Raw genomic sequence first — 21,938 nt, 5'->3', positions numbered from 1 at the left:
CTGCAGGGGATTTTTCCCTTTGATATGGTCTACCTGAATCCTCTTCTTTTATTCTCTGTTTCTTTCTCTCTCACCTTTTTTTTTTTTTTTTATTTTTTGACAAATGTGAAGTTAAACAGTAATTTTATTTTGTAGAGTTTAAATTAAGCAAAATTTATGTAGACCCCCTAATAATAATAATAATAATAATAATGCGTTCAAGAGTTGAGATGGGAAGATTCTTATTCTTAGGCCGTTTTCGACAATATTTACTATTTCAGTAAAATTATGGTATCAAAGTTAATCTTAATTCTTTGTTACTTTATGAGGTCGAGAGTTTTAATCTCCACCATCAACATTTATTAATATCCCTAATTGTATTTTTCATTTTCTTTCGACCATTACTATGGGCGTTTCATTTTCTTTCGACCATTACTATGGGCGTTGTTAAACAAAGAGAGGATTGCTATGTCCAAAGTTTGGCCCTAAGCTTGAGCTTATCCATATCTCAGCATTTCCAACATTTTAAACTAATAAGCATCTGAATACCGGATCTTGTGAATCCGCAACCCGGGGTACCGACTGCTGTGGGTCCGGTATCGATTCTTGGGATTCCTCAATGGAAGCGTCGAATCAGATTTTTACCATAAACACGTTTTATCAGTAAAAACTGCTACAATCATAAAAGAGAAAAATATACAGATAAAATAAGATTCATTAAATAAGAAAAAATTACACCTGACTCCTCTTTTGCAACAGTAATTATAATCCGAGCCCTCTTTCTGAATTTCTTCTATCTTTCTCTCATCTTCTATAAACCCACAAGAAGACAATGCTTCTCGTGCACCTATGCACTAGGTGCACTCAACTCACTAATTTTCTCTCTCTAGTACGGCAACCAAGGCCTCTCTCTCTATGTGGTACGGCACACCCAATGCTTCAGCCATACTAACCCCTCGATAGCCTCTAATGCATTATATATAATGCTCAATTCTCAATCCTAATATATTTAGAATTTTGACTTTAATTAATATTTAAATTTATCTTAATTAACCTCTAATAGATTTAAATATTAATCCTAATCTAATTAAATTTATACTCTAATTAATATTTAAATCTTAATTTATTTCCAACAAATTTAAATATTAATCCTAATTCAAATAGGAATCAACTATAAATCTAACCAAATCCTAACAGCATCAATACAGAGACTCCCAAAGTGTACACGAAAGTTTAGGACCTCATGATCTCAACGCCGAAAAAAAAAAAAACCGAGAAAACAAAACGAAACATAACTTCAGATTATTTCAAAAAATATATATTATTGAGAATCTAAATCTATGGCTACCTACGGAATCTTTTCAGAGTTTTCATAATAGATTGCAAGACTAATATTTCTACAAAAGATCCATAAATTGCTGAACTTTTTATGAGCTTGAATTGGGTGTAACTCGGGATACAGCCTAGAATTTTTTTTTTTTTTTTTTGCTTAGCAATATCTTATAATATATATATATATATATATATATATATATATATATAATCCATTAATTTCCAACCATATTGGCGATAAGCTTCTAAAGTAGGACCATGCACTAATTAGTACCCTTTTTTGGTGATCTCTTTTGCCTTTCGTTTTCATCATGTGTTGGACGTGAAGCTTTTCTAAATCCAACCTCCACCATTGAATAAATACGAACTAAAAATAATAATTATAATTATTATTATAAATCGTATATATCTTGTGCTAGATATTAGCAGATAACTTGTAACAAATGAAATATAATTAATAACTTTTGTCCCATGGCAGTAGAATCATGAGAGATTTGCGGGAAATTCTATTTTATTATACCATCGTTTTCACGAATACATCATGTATTAATTAAAGATATAAATTTTTATAGTTTGAATATTTATTTAGATATTATAAATCATATCGAGCGATATTATTAAGATTATAAAGCCTCTAGATTTTTGGCTTTTTAGAACTCTCTGCGGTCTATAGAGGAAGGTTCATACAATATTTTCTACAAAAACTTTTTCTTCGAAATGACGAAACTACCCTTGCAGCTTCATTGCCGCGTTACTTAGGCCCGTTGCTTTTCGGGCTCTTCCCATTTGAACCGCGTTGTCCTTATCCGTCATTTTAACACGCCCATATAAATACTACAAACTGAATTGTAAATTGTAATCCCTCTCCCATTTCCCCGTTCTCTTCCTCGGATCTTCGACCCTAACCCTAACCCTAATTCCCGATCCCCCAAACGCAAAAACCCTAGTGGAGAGAGTCGCCAATGGAGTTCGACCGCCGCTACGGCTCGTCTCCCCCGTCGCTGAAGCAGAAGCTCCGCAGCTCCGTCTGCTTCTCCTGCTGCTTCGGCGCCGGCGGAGACGCCGACGACGAGTACGGCGGAGATGGGGCGCCGTCGCTCCTCCGATCGTCGTCGACGTGGATCCGCGCCCGCGCGCAGGAGATCCCCGACCTCGTGGCGCGGATGCGGCGGCGCCGCCGCTTCGCCGGCGACTTCGGGTACGACCCGCTGAGCTACGCCCGCAACTTCGACGAGGGCGCCGAGGACGACGCCGCCGACCCCGCCGGCGAGGGTTTTAGGTACCGGAACTTCTCCTCCCGCCTCCCGGCCTCGCCGGCGCCGCCGCATGCGGCGATGGAGACGTCGCGATCTTGAGTTAGGGTTTACGATTTGGTCTTCGCGTGATTCTTCGATCGATTCTTTTCTACGTGTATATACATACATATATTCATATATTAGAAACAATTATAGGACTCTGAAGGGTTTGATTTGATGGGATTGTTTTTGGGCCTTTTGATGCTTGTAATTGTTGTTTATTTAATTTAAAACAGATTTTTTCGGATTATAGATCGATATATTTTTCTTTTTCCGTTATATCTTTTTTATTTGAATCGTATTGGTCGTTTGAATTAGAAATTTTCATTACTATAATATAATTAACCATGAGATATGCGAATCAACATTTCTGTTAACTTAAAATGCCGATAAAATTATTATTACTAAAATAAATAAATTTTCTAATTAATTAGATGTGAAGTATGTAATATGATTAAAATTTTTCTAGCGTGCAGGGTTAATGAGAAAAAAGGTTAATTACTCTAACTATTATGTAAATTAACCGCGTAATTGGTAATTATTGTTTTATTTAATTATGGAAAAACTTCAATTTGTTCTCCTCCACGTGGTTTAGATTATTTTTTCACTTTGTCATTCTATGATTTAAAAAAATATATTTAATTATTCCGCGGTTATCATCAAAAAAAACTTTACTTTGCATCTTATTTAAAAATAATTTTTTAAAGTAAAATAATAAAAATTTTAGAGTAGTTAAGGATAATTTTTTACAAAATATATGACAAAGTAAAAAAAAAAAAAGAGAGTGAGCTAATTAAATTACAGTCGAGCAAATTGAGATTTACTCTTAAAAATAAAATATTAATTGTGATTTAGATAAAGATCATAGGTAACTCCGCCTAAAATATATATTCTCACAGTGAGAGGGAAACGCGTTTCCTTTTTCTTTCTTTTTTTTTATATTGGTCGGACTAATGCAAAGCGTTTCCCGCGAGCGTATTTTGTTGATCGAGAGGTGGTCGTTATTCTTGTTCGCAATTGGAGGGTTCCGGAGTGCTCTCGCGCGTTTTGATTCTCCGCCTTTCAACTTTCAAGCAGCCGCCGCGGCGGCTGCCAGCTGGTGCCTGCTTCGAAAGTCGCGTCGGAAGCGCTTTTCGGATGCAGACGTTTCCCGCGCTCGCTGCGGGCATAATAAAAGAGGCGGCGGCGCGTTGACGCGCATTTCAGATGTACCGCGGAATGAACGAATGAATGAATGAATGGTGATCTGATCTTATCTTATGTTAAGGCCCTAGTTCACGAAATTAAATTTATTTTTAAAAATAATTTAATTTTTTATTTTATATTTCCAAACTATATATATACCCCTCATGCGTTTGAAAATATCCCATCTACGTACCCTTACTTCTTTTTTTTTTTTTTCTAAAATACCTCTCATATGTTCCACCATTATTTCAAAATACTCCTGTAGTTATATCCCCACAGTTATCCCCTATTAAACTAACTCGGGTTAATTGGTAATTTTTCAGAGATAACGGTAACTGTTAACACCTTAATAACGGAATTTAACTCCAGAAGTATATTAGAAAGAACTTGGAATATAAAAAAGGTATTTTCAATATTAACCTTCTAAGAAGGGTAAATAAGAAAACCGAGAACATTTTAGAGGTATATAGGCAATTGCCCCTATATATAGGAATATATATAGAGAGAGAGAGAGAGAGAGAGTCTGGCTGGGATACTATCGATAGCACGAAGCATTTGGTGCTATCAAATTTTCTGCCGTTAAATTTATCCTTTTTATTTTCATCTGTTCGATTATACTATTCAACCAACCACCCACTCAATCCTAGAGGACCCACATCATTCTAACCGCACATCTTTTAATCTAAGAATAGAAAACTTAATAACACCAAGTCATTAATGCTATTAATAATATTCCAGCCTAGTTNATATATATATATATATTATTTTCGTTCTTCTCTAAATATTATAACTATGGGGACAACGGTGACGACCGGTAAAAGTTAACGGTCACATTTGCAATGATAACAATTTGCTTTGCAATTTTATAGCCATCCTAAAACTTAGGATTTTTTTTTTTTTTATATTTAGCCCTCTTGGAAAAAAGAATTTATAAATAGTCATAATAAATTTGAATTTGTAAATAGCTTGTTTCTTGTCACGTGAGCACTTACATGGCATTTTTAAGTTGAACACGGTAATTCAATCATCATGTTTAAATACGGAAATTTAATCACCCTTTTTATTTTTTTCGTCCGGAAGTAAAAAATGAGAAAGTATGGATATGAACATAGTAATTTATTCATCGTATTTAACAACAGTAATTTATTCATCGTGTTTAACTTAAAAATACAAACACCACGCTCGCGTGACAAGGAGAGGACTATACTAACAAATATAAATTTATTAGGATCATTTATAAAAGATTTTTTTAGAGGGACTAAATACAAAAAAAACCCCTAAGATTTATAAGTTTAATTCCAAGTTTCCAACCTAGATATACATGTAGTGGCAAGCACATGAGACAATTTTAGCTGCGTTCATGTGTTCGATTAGAAGCTGCTCAACTTAAAATACATCAGATTACGATGCAAATATCACGGTAAGGCTTAAACTCATAGATAGATCTAAGGCTTTATTTGTTCTCGTTTTAGCTTCAGGCTTTCAACCGCAGTCACATTTTGACTAACAAAATATTCTAACAAAACAGAAATAAAAAGGAAGAGTTGGATTGCATACTTTATAACGCGCTCTCAAAGTCGCAAATAACCCCTACTACAAGAAACAACAGAATCCTCGTATACACCAAAAATTTCACACCAAATGTTTGTATTCTACAAGAAAAACAAAAGATGTCGTAATTTGCTCGTGTACACTCCGCCCCCGAGATGTTCCGACCGTCACACCGCCATTTTCTACTTTACACTCAAGCAAGAGATTTATAGGCACAACTGCACCATTGTTCAACTGCCGCCGCCATCTCCAACAATGTTTATCCAAATTTGCCCCAAATCCTTCGCATTTGAAGGCTCTCCAATGTCTCACGGATAAAAAATTAGATGAGAATGTAGGCGGGTAGTTACCATGTCGGACTAACGGAGGGTCTAATCCTGGCAGGCATTCGAGAGGGAATTTGGAAATCGGTGGCCATTGGGAACTGGAAGGCGGGCTTCGGAGTTATCGACATCTTGTTCATCGAGTATCCTAAATCATCTTCATCTTCGCTTTCGAATCCAATATTGTTATCCTCATAGCTCCCGATGTTTTCGGCAAAGTCGGGGGCGTCGAGGTCGTCGAATTCCTCGTCATCTTCTTCACTGTTGCAGTTGCTGTATGTCGTCTTGACCATGGACCAGAACTCAAAATTCGGCCGCACGAACCTACAAAAATGGGAATTCCATTGCTAAAATCAAGTCACAGGACAACATTCATAAGGCCAACATAGTGTCCGAGTTATGAGTAATTTATAATGCAGGTATTATGGTCCAATGTTGGAAAACATGGAAATGTTTTGGTTTGTTCCAAGGAAGCTGAAAACCCAGGTATTAGCAGTGTTACAGTGTGGTTTCTAGTTCACTTACAACAGAAAGAGAGGAGAGAAAAGACCCAATTGAAACAGATTTAAATTTAGTACACTCAACACAGCAAATTGAAGTTCAGTGACCTAAATTAAATTTTGCAATAATTTTAGCGAACAACCGTGTGCTTAAAGTTAAATGGGTGCTTCTGAGGTTTCAGGTATACCAACCTGTCAGAATCTTTTAATAGATATGGATCAAAGGGGAAGAACATATCCAATCTCTCTGTTCCTCCAAATGCCTTTGACAATTCAGACTCAAGTGAGTTTTCATAAATCGAGGGCACGGAGGCATTGAATAATCGAGCAGCCTTCGCCTGTCGAAGGAACTCTTGGACTATAGAAGGTAAACAGACCTGTAACTCCAAAAAAAAAAAAGAAAAAGAAATCAGATGAAAATCAACATCGCTAGGAACCACAATTCTTATCACATCAAAGCGAATGATGCCATTTAAGCAGTTTTTACAATCATAGAAATGCATATTTTGAACAGGAAGTTGAAATTTGCCCCAAAAAAAAGCACCTTGAGAGGATCCAAGGCGTGAGACAAGACAAATCCCAGAGGCATGTGGAAGAGTAGAGATCTGAGGTCGGGATAGTCCATTATTGATCTCATGCGGAAACAGAGGATGTACATCATTGCCTACGGTAGAGGAAAGGGGGGAAGAATGAGAAAATGCATTATCATTAGCGCACATATATTAAAATAGCACTGAGATTCCACCAAAAACTAAAATATTTTGAGAACTAACAGGTGGAAGACATGTCAAAAATAATAAGATGGTTGTATTACACCTCCAAAATATAAAAGCATGTAGTCTGTGCTTAAACAAGACCCCAGATAATAAAGATTACTGCAAGGGTAACTCATTATCTTCAAGTGCTAGATTGGTCAAATAACCACTGTCATCACCAACATAGTGCAATTAACAGTATGCCATTTTACGAACTGCTATTATCAAGAAAGCATCCACTATTCAAGACTTCAACCTAGATTTAAATAAAGTCAGAAAGTGAGGGTAAATAGATGGACTAGACCTTCTAAAATCATATTAAACTAATATATCCAAAGAAACCAGGCAGCACAACATTAGAGAGTGCTACTCAAGCTGCACGCGAATGATTGAATGATCTCAAAGATCATAACCTCCCAACATGCTGAGAAAGTTAAATAGAAACTCATGATCTCTGTCACTTCTTGAATTTCTATCATGGTAATAGTGCTCCATTTCTCAAATGCAACATCTTTAGTCATAAGATATTTACCTGACAACCAGCGTAGAAGACTTGATGAAATTTGGGGTTAATTAATTTCTCCTGGACGTTTTGAAACCGGCAGTAGTCAAAACACCAGTCCACTAATCTGCATGAGGATTTTAAATAAGTGATAGAAAACATAAAGTGCATAGGCAGGCGATAAGGAAAATTCACCTCACCTTTTGAGTATTCTCATGACGACGGGAGGGGAAATAAATTTTGCCCGGGCTAGATAACTTGCAAGATATGAAACAGCGCTCATTCTGCAATTAGTCCCAAATAACATCAGAAAAACATTCTTTCCTTAAAGCTAAGTAAGAAAATAGAAATAAGAGAAAAAAATACATCATGAATCGGACTAAACGAGAAAGATTACATAATAACAAGTGTGCTTTTGCATACCTTGAAGTTGGATCCTCACATTTATCAACAAAAACATCAGTAAGAATGTCAGCAAACTTCACGCCACAGTCATCAGGATCCAATGAACAAGCATAGAACATGATAAACTGCATGAGTAGCAAGCCACTCAAAGCGTCAGAAGAAGAAAAAAAGCATTAAAATTTCTGCGATAGATTTACTATTCGCAGAGGGAAACTAAAACTTGTTATGCAATAATTCACATTATGATCTGTAAACAGAAAATGAATTGCACTGTCTTAACCTGAGCAAACTTGGATTTGTGAAGCTTTAGTACGGATCTCTTAAAGATGTCCATAAGCATGCCAAATTCCTGCAACAAACTTTAAAATAAGATCGAAAGATACACCAACCAAAAAGTGCAGTAAATTGCTTTCACCAATCAAGCAGGATCAATTACAGTTGGTCAATAATATGCCAAGCAGAAAACCTATCCTAATCCAATAATTATGAATGAAATAAAGTATAGGCTTAAGCTTTGAGTGGGACAGAATCCATGATAAGTTGGACCAAAATTTGGAAGATGAAATGGCACAGAAAAAGATATGGTCTTATCTAATATGAGACAAAACTCACAATTTGACGACAACAACAACAACTAAAGAAAACCAAAAGTTACCATTGTTAGCTACTTCAGAAGATGTTCAGAACATGCTACAAAGCATTGGTCGTTCTATGTTCTCTAAAAGCCTTGAAAAGACATGTTGAAACAACTTAAAACATGTAGTAAGGTATTACAAATGAAGTATATGATAGCAAATATGAGACACTTCCAGCAAATTAAACTCCTGCGTTTTTAGCGCAATCAAAAGTAAAATGATTCGATAAAAAGAAACCTAAAAGTCGAATACTAGGGATGCCTTTTTCCCCTAGCACAAGAAATACAACTTGACATAATATAGGAAAGGAGCCCTATGAACAACCCGAAATATAGCAGTAGAAGCTGACCTGAAACAAACGGCCATCATCTGCACGTGATTTGAGATGCTCACACACAACCACCATCAGGCCATCCAGCTTTTCAGCAAAAGCATTACCCTTAAAAGCTCTGTTATTATCTTCGAGAGGCTGCAAAAAGAGGTAAAGCACCTCAGCACATACTCTAAAGACAGCTGATTAAAGAAACTAGGCAACTTCTACTGTATACTCAAAGTTCACATAATTAGCTAGAATATAATAAATACGAGAATAGTATAGAAGCCAAATTCTGCATATCCAAAGCTGACCTTTCTTCCATCTTTCCCATCTTTAGCTACATCTTCCTCTAAATCTTCCAGCTCCATGTCAAATATGCCTTTGTTCTGTTCTTCCTGTAGAATGTCTTCCCACGTTATATTTACCTGCAACACTTGGAGAAGAATTTGTTAGATCGTAAGCACGCTGCAAAAAAATATTCCATGAGAGCAGTAACATGGCAACTTACATCTAGGTCTGTCAGTAGATCCACCACCTTCGCCATCAATAGGTTTCCCAGAAACTCCCCAATGTCGTCAGTTTGTACACCTAACATGCACTCTACAAATACTACAATTTTCTGCAGGAATGATATAGATAAATAATGAGTTAGTATAATTACTAAAACGACAAAGACGGAAGGCTTCAATGTCAATTTCAATGATTAATAATACACTACCAAATTTATGCCACTTTTTAATGACATAAATGTACCAATGGTAGGGGAAAAAAACAGAAAAACAAAGGAACTCGTCGACTTATGAAAGAGTCATATAGTTAACAGCATAGCTAACTATAATCTTAAACTAACAAACTTACAAGAAAGAAATATGAGAATTCTGTAGTACATGACTTACAGCTTTAGCATCATTACACCTCGGCATACTCCTATCAATTACTTCCTTCAACTTCATTGGAGCAAGAGGAACCAAATCAGTTATATAATGCAAAGCCATGTGCAATTGTTTATGAATTTCTTTCTTTTTTACTACGAAGCGTGGATGGCTTTCAAATTCCAGTAACCTTTCAGGTGGGAGGAAGTTGCTAACTAGCATGTGCAAACAACCATCCAAAAATTTGTCAGGTACAGCAGCCTGTTTTTATTATGAGAAAGATCGTCAGATGGTGAAAGACTTAATTCAGCCCGACAACAGTAAATTGCTATATCAGTAAGGTGCATACCAAGGAAGTGATTAATTCCAATAAAGCATTCCTTGCTTCAACCCCATAGTTCCAAATGCGCATGGCAAATATCTAGAAAACGTATCACAGGGAGTTTTAAGAATCTAGCCAATACGAAGGGAAGAGAAAATATATATTGATTCACAGATAGGACATACATTGCTCAAAAGTGATCCGTGGAAGATGATGTCGATTTTTGATACAGCCCCTGTAAGTGCCTTTAGTGCTGTCTGGAAATTCAGACAAAAATAAAATCAAATTCAAAAAAGATTATCTTGGACTGGTTTTGAGAGGAGGTATTAGGATTCAAAAACTCACCACGAGCAAAGCCTCCTTGTCGGAATCCATTTTCTTGCCCGGGTCAATGATACTTAGCAAGGTGTCGTACTGATCTCTGTCGCTCTGAGCCACCAAACTCGGAGCCTTGAGGCGAAAACAAAATACCAAGTATAATTAGTTATATTTACCAGCAAAACTTGATTGATATAAACGAAAAAACCACAAAAGCAGATGAAAATATGAAATTGCTTCTCTTATTTCTAATTAGTTAAAAAAACTAAAATCGTAGCTATCCATATCGTCTGATTATGTTACTTGTGGATGGAGGATTCATGAACTGAATTTTAATTAGAATAAAACATAAGAAACAGGAAACAGAGTATCTATACCGTCCAAAGATTATTCTTTTAACTGCATCCAACATCAAAGTGAAATACTACACCATCAAAACTATAAATCGGTGGATAAAGCATTAAGAGATACTCAAAAAGCATAACAATATTTTGTTACTCCAACAACTATGATTATAATTTGCTTACGTATCACATCATTTCGACAAAAGAACCAAACTTTACCGCAATTAACATCAACTGCGATCAATCCAAACATGCCCTAATACAACCCAGTGAAAAAATCCAAACAAGTCGATCGTGTACGAGTTCCTTACCATCCGAACCGCATCGAGCACTTGAACGACCGAATCGAAGGCCTCGGAATCGCTGATGTATCCGTCCTCCGCCATGTCGTTGCTCATCAACTCCGCTCCCATGCTTCTCTCTTTTCTAGGGTTTCGCGTGAGGAAGGGGGATCTCCGCGCCCTAATTCGAGAGCGGCGGCGAAGGAGCGGGCGAGAGAGGAGAGGGCTCCTGAGGGCGAAAGTGCTCAGGAGGGTGAAGCGGCGGCTAGGGTTTTGGCTTTTATACGGTGGGTTCCGGGTCGGAGCCGATTCGGAAAAAAAAAAACGGACCCGGTTCGATCGGATTTTTTTTCAGTATTCGAACCGTTGATTGGGTTTCCTGGGTGGTTGGGACTAGGGATGAACGGTTGTGGTTTAAAGGCTTTTTTTAAAGTCGAATTATGTATATGTTGATTCGCTTTGTTTATCGAGTTTTTAACTTACATTTTTTGGGGGGTTGGTAAATATTAAATTGTTAGATATGTTATATATTTATGATTAGTTTTGTGATAATATTTTAAATTCGATGGTAGTGGTATTTAGTTTAAATTATTAATTATTAATCATCAATTATAGACTAATACGTAGTTTCAGCTACCTCTGTTTAGAATTATAGAAAGAATATATTATGCACGGCTAGAAAAGTGTGATGAAAATAATTATTTTTATTTATGTAAGTGGTAATACATTATGGGTTTGTTCATTTCACCGAAAGTGAAAAAAAGTGAAGTGATTTTAACTGTAAATAAATGTTTTCGTTGTTTGGTTCATTGTAACTGTAATTTCGATTTCCGTCGTAACTCTAACTTGTCAAAATATCGTAATTAACCTTAATCCACAATGAATTGAAGTCAATTTTTTGAGCACCATTCACCTCTTGCCAAAAAAATAATGTAATTAGAAAAACTTCAACTCTACAGTTATAGAAATAAACAACGAAAGATAAGTAATTTTTATCTAAAGGGTTGTTTGGTTTTCTAGAATTAAAAAGAAAAATTTTAGAAAACAATGTTCTCTATTTGAAAAATCTTTTTTGACCGTGTAGTTTTCAGAAAAAGTGGTTTTTCTACAAAAGAAAAAAAAATGGAGAGTTCATGACAACAAATCTCTTTTTATATTTTTCAATTGTTTTCACTCAAAAAATAAAAATTATAGGAAAAGGATGGAATGAAAATCATTTCCTTTTTTATTTAAAAATAAATTTATAATTTTTAAAAAAACCACACTCTCTAAATTAGAGCTCATTCGAGATTCTATTTCAATATAAATCTTACTTTCAGTGAATTAAGTAGGTATATTTTCGCGGTTCCTCCGAGATATTTTTTAAAAAAAAACATTGGTAAAGAGATCGACTAAAGAAGCTTTTGAAATTGAAGGGTTTGAGAATAACTCTGTACCATGTTAAGATGAAAAACCAATATGATTAAAAAAAAAGAAACCTTAGGAAATACTATTAATAGAAAAGGACCAACAATTTCCTCACAATTCTCCCACTTAATACTTTTTGCACTTTAGATACCTGCTAGAGGCTTTAGTGAGAGAGAAAAAATCCCTTCATCTTGGGCAAAAATACAAAAAAGATAAAAATAAATAAATATTATTTTACTCTAAATTTATTAGAGTTTAGCCCGAGTGCTGTTAAATTTTTTAGCTCTTGTATTGACCCTCTTGGCCCTTGAATTATATACAATTTGCGCAAAACGCGGAGGCCCCTGCTGTACCGTTTAGTACCCACGATTCAAGAGTTATATAGATTGGAGATCTATCATTAGACACAATTGTTGACTTTTGATCTATATACTATAAGCACCAATTATTTGGTGCTTTTAAGAACGTTCAAGCTCAATACAAGTATTATATTATTTTTAATCGGAGTCTTTACTAATATATATATAGAGAGAGAGAATTAGGCTACTATACATACTATCGATGGTACCAAACACTTGGTATTATTAGGTTTTTGATCTTTGGATGAAGAGGGGGGGGTGTTTATTTAAGATATATTTTGTATTAGTGCTACTATAGATACTCTACATAGGATTCCTTATAATATTATAGGATTAATTTTATACATGTCTCTACAAATATAGTGAATTGTAAATATATTTTTACAAAATTCAACTTTTATATATTATTCCTAAAAAAATTCTAATATTTTCAAAAATGTTCCTCTGATTTATTACCGTCAAACATTGTTTATTTTGTAAGTGAAATAACATTTTTGCCATCACAAATATGTTCCCTCCAAAAATTTCAACTGTTAATTGAACGGGGGTAAAAAGGTTAATTCACCTCATTAACTAATTAGAATTAAGTATTTTACTGATGGTTAACTAATTTTTTCTAATAGATTCTTATGGTAGAGATATATTTAAAAACATCAAATTTTTTACCGGGATAATATATCTTTGAACTTTATAGAAATGTATTTACATAGACCTGTATAAAATTATTCCAATATTATAACTGAGTTGGCAATATATATTATTATACATGAGTCCGGCTACTATACTTTTATGAGTATTGACTCTTTTATACTTATAAGTATTCGGTCATTAAATTTATTCCATTAATCATTTTCATCTGTTAGATCATACTATTTGACCAACTACCCACTCAACCTTAGGGGACCACTATTATTTTAAGTGGGGACCACCATCATTCTAACCACACATTCCGTCAATCAACAGTTAAAAATTTATGAGTATAAGGAGATCTATACTCATAAGAGTATAGTAGGGCCAGCCTATAATACATTATTATTATTAGAATTAAATCATAAATCTAAAGCATTATCCATTTTGCATATACAATGGCTGCATCAAAATCAGTGCCGCTGCCGACAAGCGAAAGACCACATGCGAAACAAAAAGGAGAGTAAATGACGAAACTACCCTTCTTACTTACATCTCGCCCCACGCGGGGAAGCGTCGCTTCGGAATCTCCCCGTTTTAACTCGCTTCGTTCCCTTCCCACCGTGTTGGACTTATCCGTCTTTTTCATTTTATTTTATTTTATTTATTATATTAAACCCCCAAAGGCCCCAACCTATAAATACGCAACTACTCCTCAGTTGCGGCCTTATTCCCCTCTCCCATTCGCCCGAGCGGGAAACCCTAACCCTAGCGAGCACGGCATCCGCGATGGAGATCGAGCGCCATCGCTACGGCTCCTCCTCCTCCTCCTCCTCCTCCGCCGCCGCGTCGCCGAAGCAGAGGCCCCGTCACTCGATCGGCTTCTCCTGCTGCTTCAGCACCTCCGGCGGCGGAGAGGCGCCGGCGCCGTCGCCGACGCAGTCGCTCCTCCGCTCGTCGTCGACGTGGCTGCGCGCAAGGGCGCAGGAGCTCCCGGACCTCGTGGGGCGATTGGGGCGGCGCCGCCGCTTCGCGTCCGGCGATTTCAGGTACGACCCCCTCAGCTACGCCCTCAATTTCGACGAAGGGGGGCTCGACATCGACGACGACGAGGACGAGGACGACGACGGAGCCAACGTTGGACTGGGGATCGGGTCCCGCCACTTCTCCTACCGTCTCCCCGCGCCGCCGCCGCGTTCGGAGATCGCAGTAGGGGTCGCGTGATCATCTTCGTTTTGTATCGTTGATTAAGTGATTGTTTGATCTTCATTGTTGTACTTGTCATCGTAGCACATGTTTTGGACTCCTTTTGTTTCCATAAATTATTAAGAAAAATGTTATCCCGGCAAGTAGTAGGTGTATATCTCACAACTCTTTTATCCTCTGACGTTTACAGAAATTCAGATTGAGTTTTAGTAAAAAAAAAAGAAAAGAATAAAAAAAAGGAAAGATAAGTAGAGAGTGAGAGTATTTGGATAATGTACACCTAATTTAGGGATGTTAATTAGTAATACGCTATTTTGTACTTTGTTTTTGAACCAATTAAAAATCTAAAAATTATAAACATTTTAGCTATCAACGGATTAGTTATTAATTAATACCATAAAAGGGCGAGAATCTTTCAAACTATGTTTCTTAACTATTTTTTGTCGACAATTTTCTTGCTCTTTAATATTTTCTTCTTCTTTTTTAATGTGGGGCATTCCATCTTTTTCAATTAAAAGTTTTATTATAATTAAAAGCTCCACTAATTATTAAATACATAAAATCAATTTTGTTCGGGCAAAAGATTAAAAAGGCCCATTTATAATGGTAATATATGCGTCCTTCAGTACTCTTTAATTATTATTTGACTAATATTTACCGTTTAAACTATAATATATAATATAAATTTAGAAGATTGATGATAAAAATTAAAAATTTAAATATTAAAAAACAAAATATTTAAAACTGGAGACGATACAATGTGATCGTTATCTAGACAATAAATTTTATATACATAGTTGATAATGAAAAACGTTTTTAATGTTAACTCAGATGAACAAACGTAAAATATCATCCAACAAACGGGAAATAAAAACTTTCTAAAAAAATATATAATTTTCTTTTTCCACAAATACTATTTTTCTGTAAACTAAAAAGCACGAAAAATACTTTCCCGACGAAAAAAATAGTTCTCTGAAATTTTTTTTAAAATTTCTCTGGAGAATCAAACACCTCCTAAGCAAAATTAGGAAAGACCAAAGTCCTCTTTGTAACAAATAACAGAGATATTGTCGCACTAAAACGACCAATAGTTAAAGGGCTCCCTATACTTATTTCATCAAGAAAATACTCTACTTCAAATTGTATTCACTGACTCAGAAAATATACTCACAATAGAAACAGTAGCCAATGCAGAGGAAATCATTGCAAATATAACTATATTTGACAATTTTTGTCTCTACATTTCCACCACAATATCGACTCAGTTCTATCTTATATATATATATATATATATATATATATATATAAGCTATGCTATCATAAATAGCAACTGTTAGCAGTTTACAGCAACATTTTCTTATACTGTACATTCGTGCACGTATCTTATTCCACGCATCTATATATATATATATATATATATAGAAGCAAACCAATCAGTTTAGACCATCCAATTGAAAGAGAAGAGACCGAATAGATTGTTTCACGATATTACTATAATCTATGATCTATGAAAGCCCACTAAATGCTGCGAAATCTCTACACACCTGTGGAAAAAAGCTGTTGCGGTGGTTCAAATCGAAGTACTTCACGAAATTTTCCTATGCCCTGTGCTATAATTAGCTTTCTACATAAATACCAATAGAGTACCCATACGACTTTTGCGAGCAATTCCTTGAGTTCATTGCTCGTTGCTGTCTATTCCTCACCAGTCATCTATACCAAGTTCTGGGAATTGTTGTTACCTGCATTACTTTTGTCTCAAAATTTAAATTGGTGGAAAGCATCAAAAAGAAATAGTAGTAGACATTTAGAATACACAAAAGGTTGCCTCAGATACCTTTTACGTTTGCTTTTCAGCACAGAGGATGAGGATGGGTTGCTGTGCCAGTTTCTTTTCCTTTGATTGATAAACCAATTGTTAATCTGCTTCAGCTGTAATCCTGTTTCCTGCACCAGCCGTGCCTTATCCTCTTCCTGCATGATTTTTTTTTTTTTAGACAAATAATATGAGTTAGGAAAGTTCTTACGCTCTAGAAAGGATGCATTTTGCAAAATAGAGAAAATTCAAATATAATGTTTTATATATATATATGTCAAATGGACATAGCATACAACAAAGTGCTTATCCGGCCTGGACTCCGAAATAGCTTTTGCATTCTAGAAAACAGAGGAAACTATGCATTTGACGAACATCCGGAGCTTTCATTGTAGAGGAGAATACTATATTATTTATTAGTGCTTTTTCGAACAACTACACTCAAACAACACTTCCACTACAAGTCCAGTCAGACCAAACAGACCCTAGAATCAATTATACATTCTGTTTTTTTAGAGAGAAAGGTAGCGTATTACCCACTTTGTTTACTTCTTTTAGAAATAAACTTAGCCAGAAATGTACATCAACTAGGATTCGAACTAGGGATCTCGGATACCAACCACCAAGCCCTTTGCCACTTGCGCTAGGGACGGCCGGTTCAATTATACATTCTTTTTTCTTTTTCTTTTTTTTTTCTTTTTTTTTTTGAGAAATAGGAAGCACGCTACCCGCTTCGTTTATTTCATTTAGAAATAAACTTAGCTAGAAATGTGAATCAACTAGGATTCGAACTTGGGTCTCAGGTATCAACCACCAAGCCCTTTGCCACTTGCTCTAGGGACGGTTGGTGTTCAATTATACATTCTTACTAGCAGTAAATATTTACTTACTGTTGGGTATGGCCACTTCGAGTGGGACTGCCACCAAGCTTTCAAAGTAGAAGTGGTATCTCCTGGGAGCTTTCCAGCTCTTCGCTTGCGAAGAATCTCTTCTCTTATGTCTATAAGCTTCTCTTTGTAACCCTAAAAGTTGCAGCGATTTAGTTGACAAGTCATACAGCAAGAGACTCAAAAAGATGTTGGAATACTTGTATATCTACCCCTACAAATTATGTATTTCCATATATATCCCGATGAGACCTGAACTTTCCTATATATCCCTCGAAAATTCAAGTTCTTACCAAAATACCATCAAGTTGGATAGCCATCCATGTCAACGGGCGGCTCATTTTGTATTAGAAGCTTTTCAAAGAAGGGCATTTTTTCAAGTAGAAGAGTACAAAAGTACATGATATAATGTCTTTGGGGACATATATCAAAATTCCGATTATTTTGTTGGGAGTATACATATAATATATACATCTAAGAGTTCTTTCCCTTTCTACCTGTTTCAGTTCATGCTTCAGCTCCTGTCGGACTCTTTCCATCAATGAGCGCTCGCTTTCCGTTGGGACAAGAGGCCCAAAGCCCAGAGTGTCCGGCCCGTCCAACCCGTCATACAAGTTTGCTTCACTATTTGCTTGGTCTTCATCATCGTCATCAGACATGGTTGCACCTGTACCTTCACCCGGAGATACACCTACAGCAGTGGCACAATTATAGACTATAAGTGCATTTGTTTTCTATGAAAGAACATGTGTCTGGGTTGTGAATCTGCTCCTCAAAAAATTCAGAATAGAGGTGTTGTTCTTGCTTAGTGCTAGGTAGATAAAACCTTTGCCATGCATGCGCTTCAAATGTGCTAATTTAATTATAGCTCTAATAGGACAGGAGCCAATCACTTAATTGCACCTACCAAATCACCTCTTGTTCAGAAACTTAAGGCATTACAATCCAGCAAGTTACATTTACCACTGTGGTAATGTTATTAGATGCAAATATCAATAAAGTGCTTTACAGAAAATTCTATCTTTATCGACCTTAACCCAACTGACAGGGAAAAGAGCTTGTTCACCTGTCAAGCTTTGCAAAGATTGTTCAAGCTCCCAACAAGCCATCACTGCTTCCATTGCATGGACACGGACATGCTGCTGTAGCTGTTCTTTGAATGAGCAGAGTAGCAAGACATAGTGTGTCTACGCAAGGAGGAATACATATATTAGAGGAATACTCTAAAAATCTGAACAAAGTAGAAGAATTAGAAGAATTTATACGAAGCTTAGGCAACTTGCTTAGCCAAAATAGCTCCATCGACAGTCCGATCAGGATATACCCTCTATTACTTAAGGGATATGTGGTAATGGGTTGACGGTGAGAAAGGAAAGATACCATAACTGTATAATTAATACACTCTCTGTGTCCTTTTTCTAGGAATATGGTGAATCACTTCGTAGATGTAATGCATTATCCCTAAAAATCTCTTTTGTGATTGGAGAAAAAATCATGATTATTAGGATCTTGCAATGGACTATAATCAACTGGCTAAGTCCGAAGTCCACCACAAAATAAGCAACAAATCTTTCTCTCACATTACTATTAACGGGGCTAACAAACAATAGACATGACAAATAGCTCTAAAAGAGTCTAACATTACACAAAATTGTTCAACATTATGTTGTTCAATTAGTCTCACTCCAATTCCATCCAAGAAGAGCATGATCCCAGTTTGGCGATGCGTTCTTCCAACAATGAAATAAAGTATTAGAATATATTTCAATATTAGAACGTTGAGCCCATGTAATACGGATTGACTTAAACTAGTGGATTATACTGGTTAAGTAAAGAAGGTAAAACTATTTTATAGCAGGAAAGAGAATCTGAAGCCATGATGTATGAAATAATGCTACCAAATGTTCTTGATATCACAGATTCTGGCATGAATTGAGTTCTCTATTGCATGAGCTATTCACATTGAATGGAACATCCGCAGGGTAACATCCAACAACTTGTATTGGCTTTTGCTTTAAGCCTCAACAACTACAATAATATTCAATTTGAAATCATAATTTTGATAAGGGAAGCTCTAGCCTAATTGAAAGAACATGTTATATCATGAATGGCAATTACAAAACAACATAGCCCCTAGAAAAGAAATGAGAGGGATTTCTAGGGCAGGTTCAGAATTCAGGAGTTAGAACCGTGATCTGTACATTATCATTGATGCAATTCTAAAAACGGTTACTACTTTTTAAGTAGTAGTGTTTTGGGGGCAGAATTAAAATCACTACTTAAGGCATCATAAACCAAAGAATTAGATTGTTCCCTAACGGCTGTTTAGATAGTAATTAAAGGCTGTTATTTCTGCAATCTCACGGATCATAGAAGTCTATGTTGGTCCCTTTTTATTGTTTGCCTTTGACTTAAATTAGTGAACTCATGATAGTGAAAGATATGAATAAATACGAAGTGCCTACAAACAAAACAACAAAAGTTGGATATTTTCCAAGAAATTTCACTTTAGTCCTCCACCTTTAAACCTAGGCATTCAACCCCCAAAAATCATATGATCATACAGATTTTTGGATCATACTCCTTTAAATTAAAACTCCCATTAGAGAGACTGAGATCACCAATTATCTGCCAGCTCAGCTAAGTTGGCATTTCAGTGGGAGGGGGTTCCCACTAGTATGGCTAAGTGGGAAGGACTAAAATAACGGACCTACATGAGCTCAAGGTGTTCGATATAAAGTGAAACTTAGCATGTGGATGGAGGATTGTCAGTGCAATTAACCTAATAAACTGAACAAGGCTCAATTGTCATGATACAACAAAAAGAAACAGAGCAACGTTCGCACATATTGTTCCAGCATACAAAATCCCCACCTTTAGCATCTTCCACACACTCAAAATCATGTCGGATCTTTCTTCTATATTTCGAAATACAAATACAAACGAGAAGCCAAAGAGATCTTCTTTAATTAAACTTCATCAATAAGAGAGTGTTTGTACTCTAGTCACCCCTCCAACTATGGAACTAGATATATCTATTGACATGCACTATCAATTAGAAAGGTTAGCCACTTAGTATTCTCTCCTTTATTTTACACCGAAAAGCTTTCCCACATCAAAAAGAAAAGAAGAAGAAAAGGGATAAAAGAACATCTCAGCAGGCATATAATGAACCAAAGCAATCAATCTTCGACCCATTAATTAACTTCCTTCTACCAAAGCCGCTGCTTCACACCCAAAAATCATAAATAAATAATCATTTAGCATTGGTCCAAAATTTGGTTCACAATTATATGCAAAACGAACATAGCATATTGTAGCAACTCTCTATACCTATTATTAGTCAAACTGTATTTGTTTTTCTTGTTGGTAGAAACCTTACTATCTAGTAACAATTGAACCTCTAAAATAAAAAACACATCACCACAACTCGAATTCCCTTAGGAATTCAATAAATAGAGTCCACACCTTAAGCAATTCCCCAATTCTATAGATGAATATATATAAAATATACATATATCGAGACGAAAAGAGAGGAGATAGAGGGGAATTCACCATGAACTGGTCGAGCTCCTTGTCGTCGGGCATGTGAGCGGCACCGCCTCCACCGTTGAGCACCGAGTACTTGGTGACGACATGCTGCGACTGCGCGAGCTGGGCGTCGATCCTCGGGAGCTGGTCCACCGGCGTGGCGATCCGGAGGCACGCGACGTGCGCCGAGAGCAGCTGCTCGTACAGCGGGTGCGCCAGGATATCCGCCTTGTACCGCGCGCTCTGCCACGTCCCTTCCCCTGCCCCCCCAGTCCCCTCCCCCGCGTCGCCCTCCCCGATCTCCTCGCCTCCGCCGTGGCTACTCCCCGGATCGGCGGAGATCCCCGACGCCGACATCAACGTCTCCCCCGGTAAGGCCACATCGGACCCTCCTCCCCCGCCGCCGCCGCCGCCGCTCCCGTTCCGCTGCAGGATCGCCGGGCGGGGGAGCCACTGCACGGCTGCGCCGCCTCCGGCGGCCGGCGCCGGCGCCGCCGCGGACGAGTCGGAGCTCGTCTGGAGGTGGAGGAAGCTCCCGTCCACGTACCCGTGCTGCGCCGCCCCCTGCTGGCGCAGGATCGCGCTGTTGAGCCACGCCGGCCCCCCGCCGACCCCGCCCTCGGCGGCCGCCGCCGCCGCTGCCGCCGCCGCCGCCGCCGCGGTTCTGAGCACCGCCGCGTTGTCCTCCGCGTACTGCGTCGCCATCCCCATCTCGTGCGAGAGGTGGTGGCCATGGCCGTGGTACGCCATACCCTCACCGCCGCGGTAACCACACCCCTCCTCTCTCCTCTCTCTCTCTCTCCCCTTATCCCCAATTCACGGAGACCACCCAATTTAAGCTCGATTTTGGAGAGAGAAACGGAGAGAGAGATGGGAGGAGGGTTAAGTAAAACGCCAAAGAGGGAGAAAGAGACCATTAGTTTGGTGTTAGTTGTAATTGTCATTAACCATTTGTTTAATCCTAATTACGTTTTATCACGCAATTTAATAAGCCTATTAAATATTGCTCATTTTCCTTTTTTTTTCTCTTAATGATTAAAGAATCCAACAAATGATTTCCCAAACAATATCTCGAGTTCTCGACGCGTTAGTTGGGTGTAGAGGGCGGTTTAGCGCTAAACATACCCTCTTTTTTCACAACATTTCGCGCTAGATCCTTTCGAAAATGTATCCTTGCATGGAGAGCCCTC

General features: G+C 37.3%; 4 protein-coding genes across 5 annotated transcripts; 2 read left to right on the top strand and 2 right to left on the bottom strand.

Annotated features, from left to right (window-relative positions):
• Positions 2,184–2,858, top strand: LOC109720177. Its single transcript, XM_020247091.1, has one exon. The coding sequence runs from the start codon at positions 2,274–2,276 to the stop codon at positions 2,664–2,666; it is 393 nt and encodes a 130-aa protein (XP_020102680.1). The 5' UTR covers positions 2,184–2,273; the 3' UTR covers positions 2,667–2,858.
• Positions 5,228–11,162, bottom strand: LOC109720174 (RNA polymerase I-specific transcription initiation factor RRN3-like). The gene is made up of 15 exons (XM_020247086.1): positions 10,946–11,162; positions 10,318–10,422; positions 10,158–10,229; positions 10,000–10,071; positions 9,675–9,911; positions 9,287–9,397; positions 9,090–9,203; positions 8,812–8,931; positions 8,108–8,176; positions 7,846–7,952; positions 7,623–7,706; positions 7,453–7,549; positions 6,710–6,829; positions 6,358–6,542; positions 5,228–5,989 (listed from the first exon to the last, which is right to left on the bottom strand). Exons 1-15 carry the CDS (start codon positions 11,045–11,047, stop codon positions 5,689–5,691), a joined length of 1,896 nt encoding a protein of 631 aa, XP_020102675.1. The 5' UTR covers positions 11,048–11,162; the 3' UTR covers positions 5,228–5,688.
• On the top strand, positions 14,015–14,669 carry LOC109720176. The gene has a single exon (XM_020247090.1). It carries the CDS (start codon positions 14,098–14,100, stop codon positions 14,530–14,532), a length of 435 nt encoding a protein of 144 aa, XP_020102679.1. The 5' UTR covers positions 14,015–14,097; the 3' UTR covers positions 14,533–14,669.
• On the bottom strand, positions 15,867–21,670 carry LOC109720175 (homeobox protein knotted-1-like 13). 2 transcript variants are annotated; one of them, XM_020247087.1, is made up of 6 exons: positions 20,773–21,670; positions 18,284–18,404; positions 17,715–17,908; positions 17,221–17,352; positions 16,352–16,488; positions 15,867–16,264 (listed from the first exon to the last, which is right to left on the bottom strand). In XM_020247087.1, exons 1-6 carry the CDS (start codon positions 21,496–21,498, stop codon positions 16,228–16,230), a joined length of 1,347 nt encoding a protein of 448 aa, XP_020102676.1. In that variant the 5' UTR covers positions 21,499–21,670; the 3' UTR covers positions 15,867–16,227. The 2 variants fall into 2 exon arrangements, with proteins under 2 accessions (XP_020102676.1, XP_020102677.1); XM_020247088.1 differs by having other exon boundaries at positions 15,867–16,256.

The sequence above is a fragment of the Ananas comosus genome, linkage group 14 (assembly GCF_001540865.1).
Source record: "Ananas comosus cultivar F153 linkage group 14, ASM154086v1, whole genome shotgun sequence".
Classification (NCBI taxonomy): domain Eukaryota; kingdom Viridiplantae; phylum Streptophyta; class Magnoliopsida; order Poales; family Bromeliaceae; genus Ananas; species Ananas comosus.
This window is presented reverse-complemented; position numbering and strand designations above follow the sequence as displayed.

Bases quoted from the DNA above. Each gene is read 5' to 3' on its own strand.
- LOC109720177 (XM_020247091.1), top strand. From the start codon at position 2,274: ATGGAGTTCGACCGCCGCTACGGCTCGTCTCCCCCGTCGCTGAAGCAG.
- LOC109720174 (XM_020247086.1), bottom strand. From the start codon at position 11,047: ATGGGAGCGGAGTTGATGAGCAACGACATGGCGGAGGACGGATACATC. The intron at 8,932-9,089 runs GTCAGCTTTGGA...CTCTTTTTGCAG, and splicing joins ATGGGAAAGATGGAAGAAAG to CCTCTCGAAGATAATAACAG. The intron at 5,990-6,357 runs GTTGGTATACCT...CCATTTTTGTAG, and splicing joins CTATTAAAAGATTCTGACAG to GTTCGTGCGGCCGAATTTTG.
- LOC109720176 (XM_020247090.1), top strand. From the start codon at position 14,098: ATGGAGATCGAGCGCCATCGCTACGGCTCCTCCTCCTCCTCCTCCTCC.
- LOC109720175 (XM_020247087.1), bottom strand. From the start codon at position 21,498: ATGGCGTACCACGGCCATGGCCACCACCTCTCGCACGAGATGGGGATG. The intron at 17,909-18,283 runs GTGAACAAGCTC...CCACTGCTGTAG, and splicing joins ATCTTTGCAAAGCTTGACAG to GTGTATCTCCGGGTGAAGGT. The intron at 17,353-17,714 runs GTAGAAAGGGAA...TGCAACTTTTAG, and splicing joins TGAAGCATGAACTGAAACAG to GGTTACAAAGAGAAGCTTAT.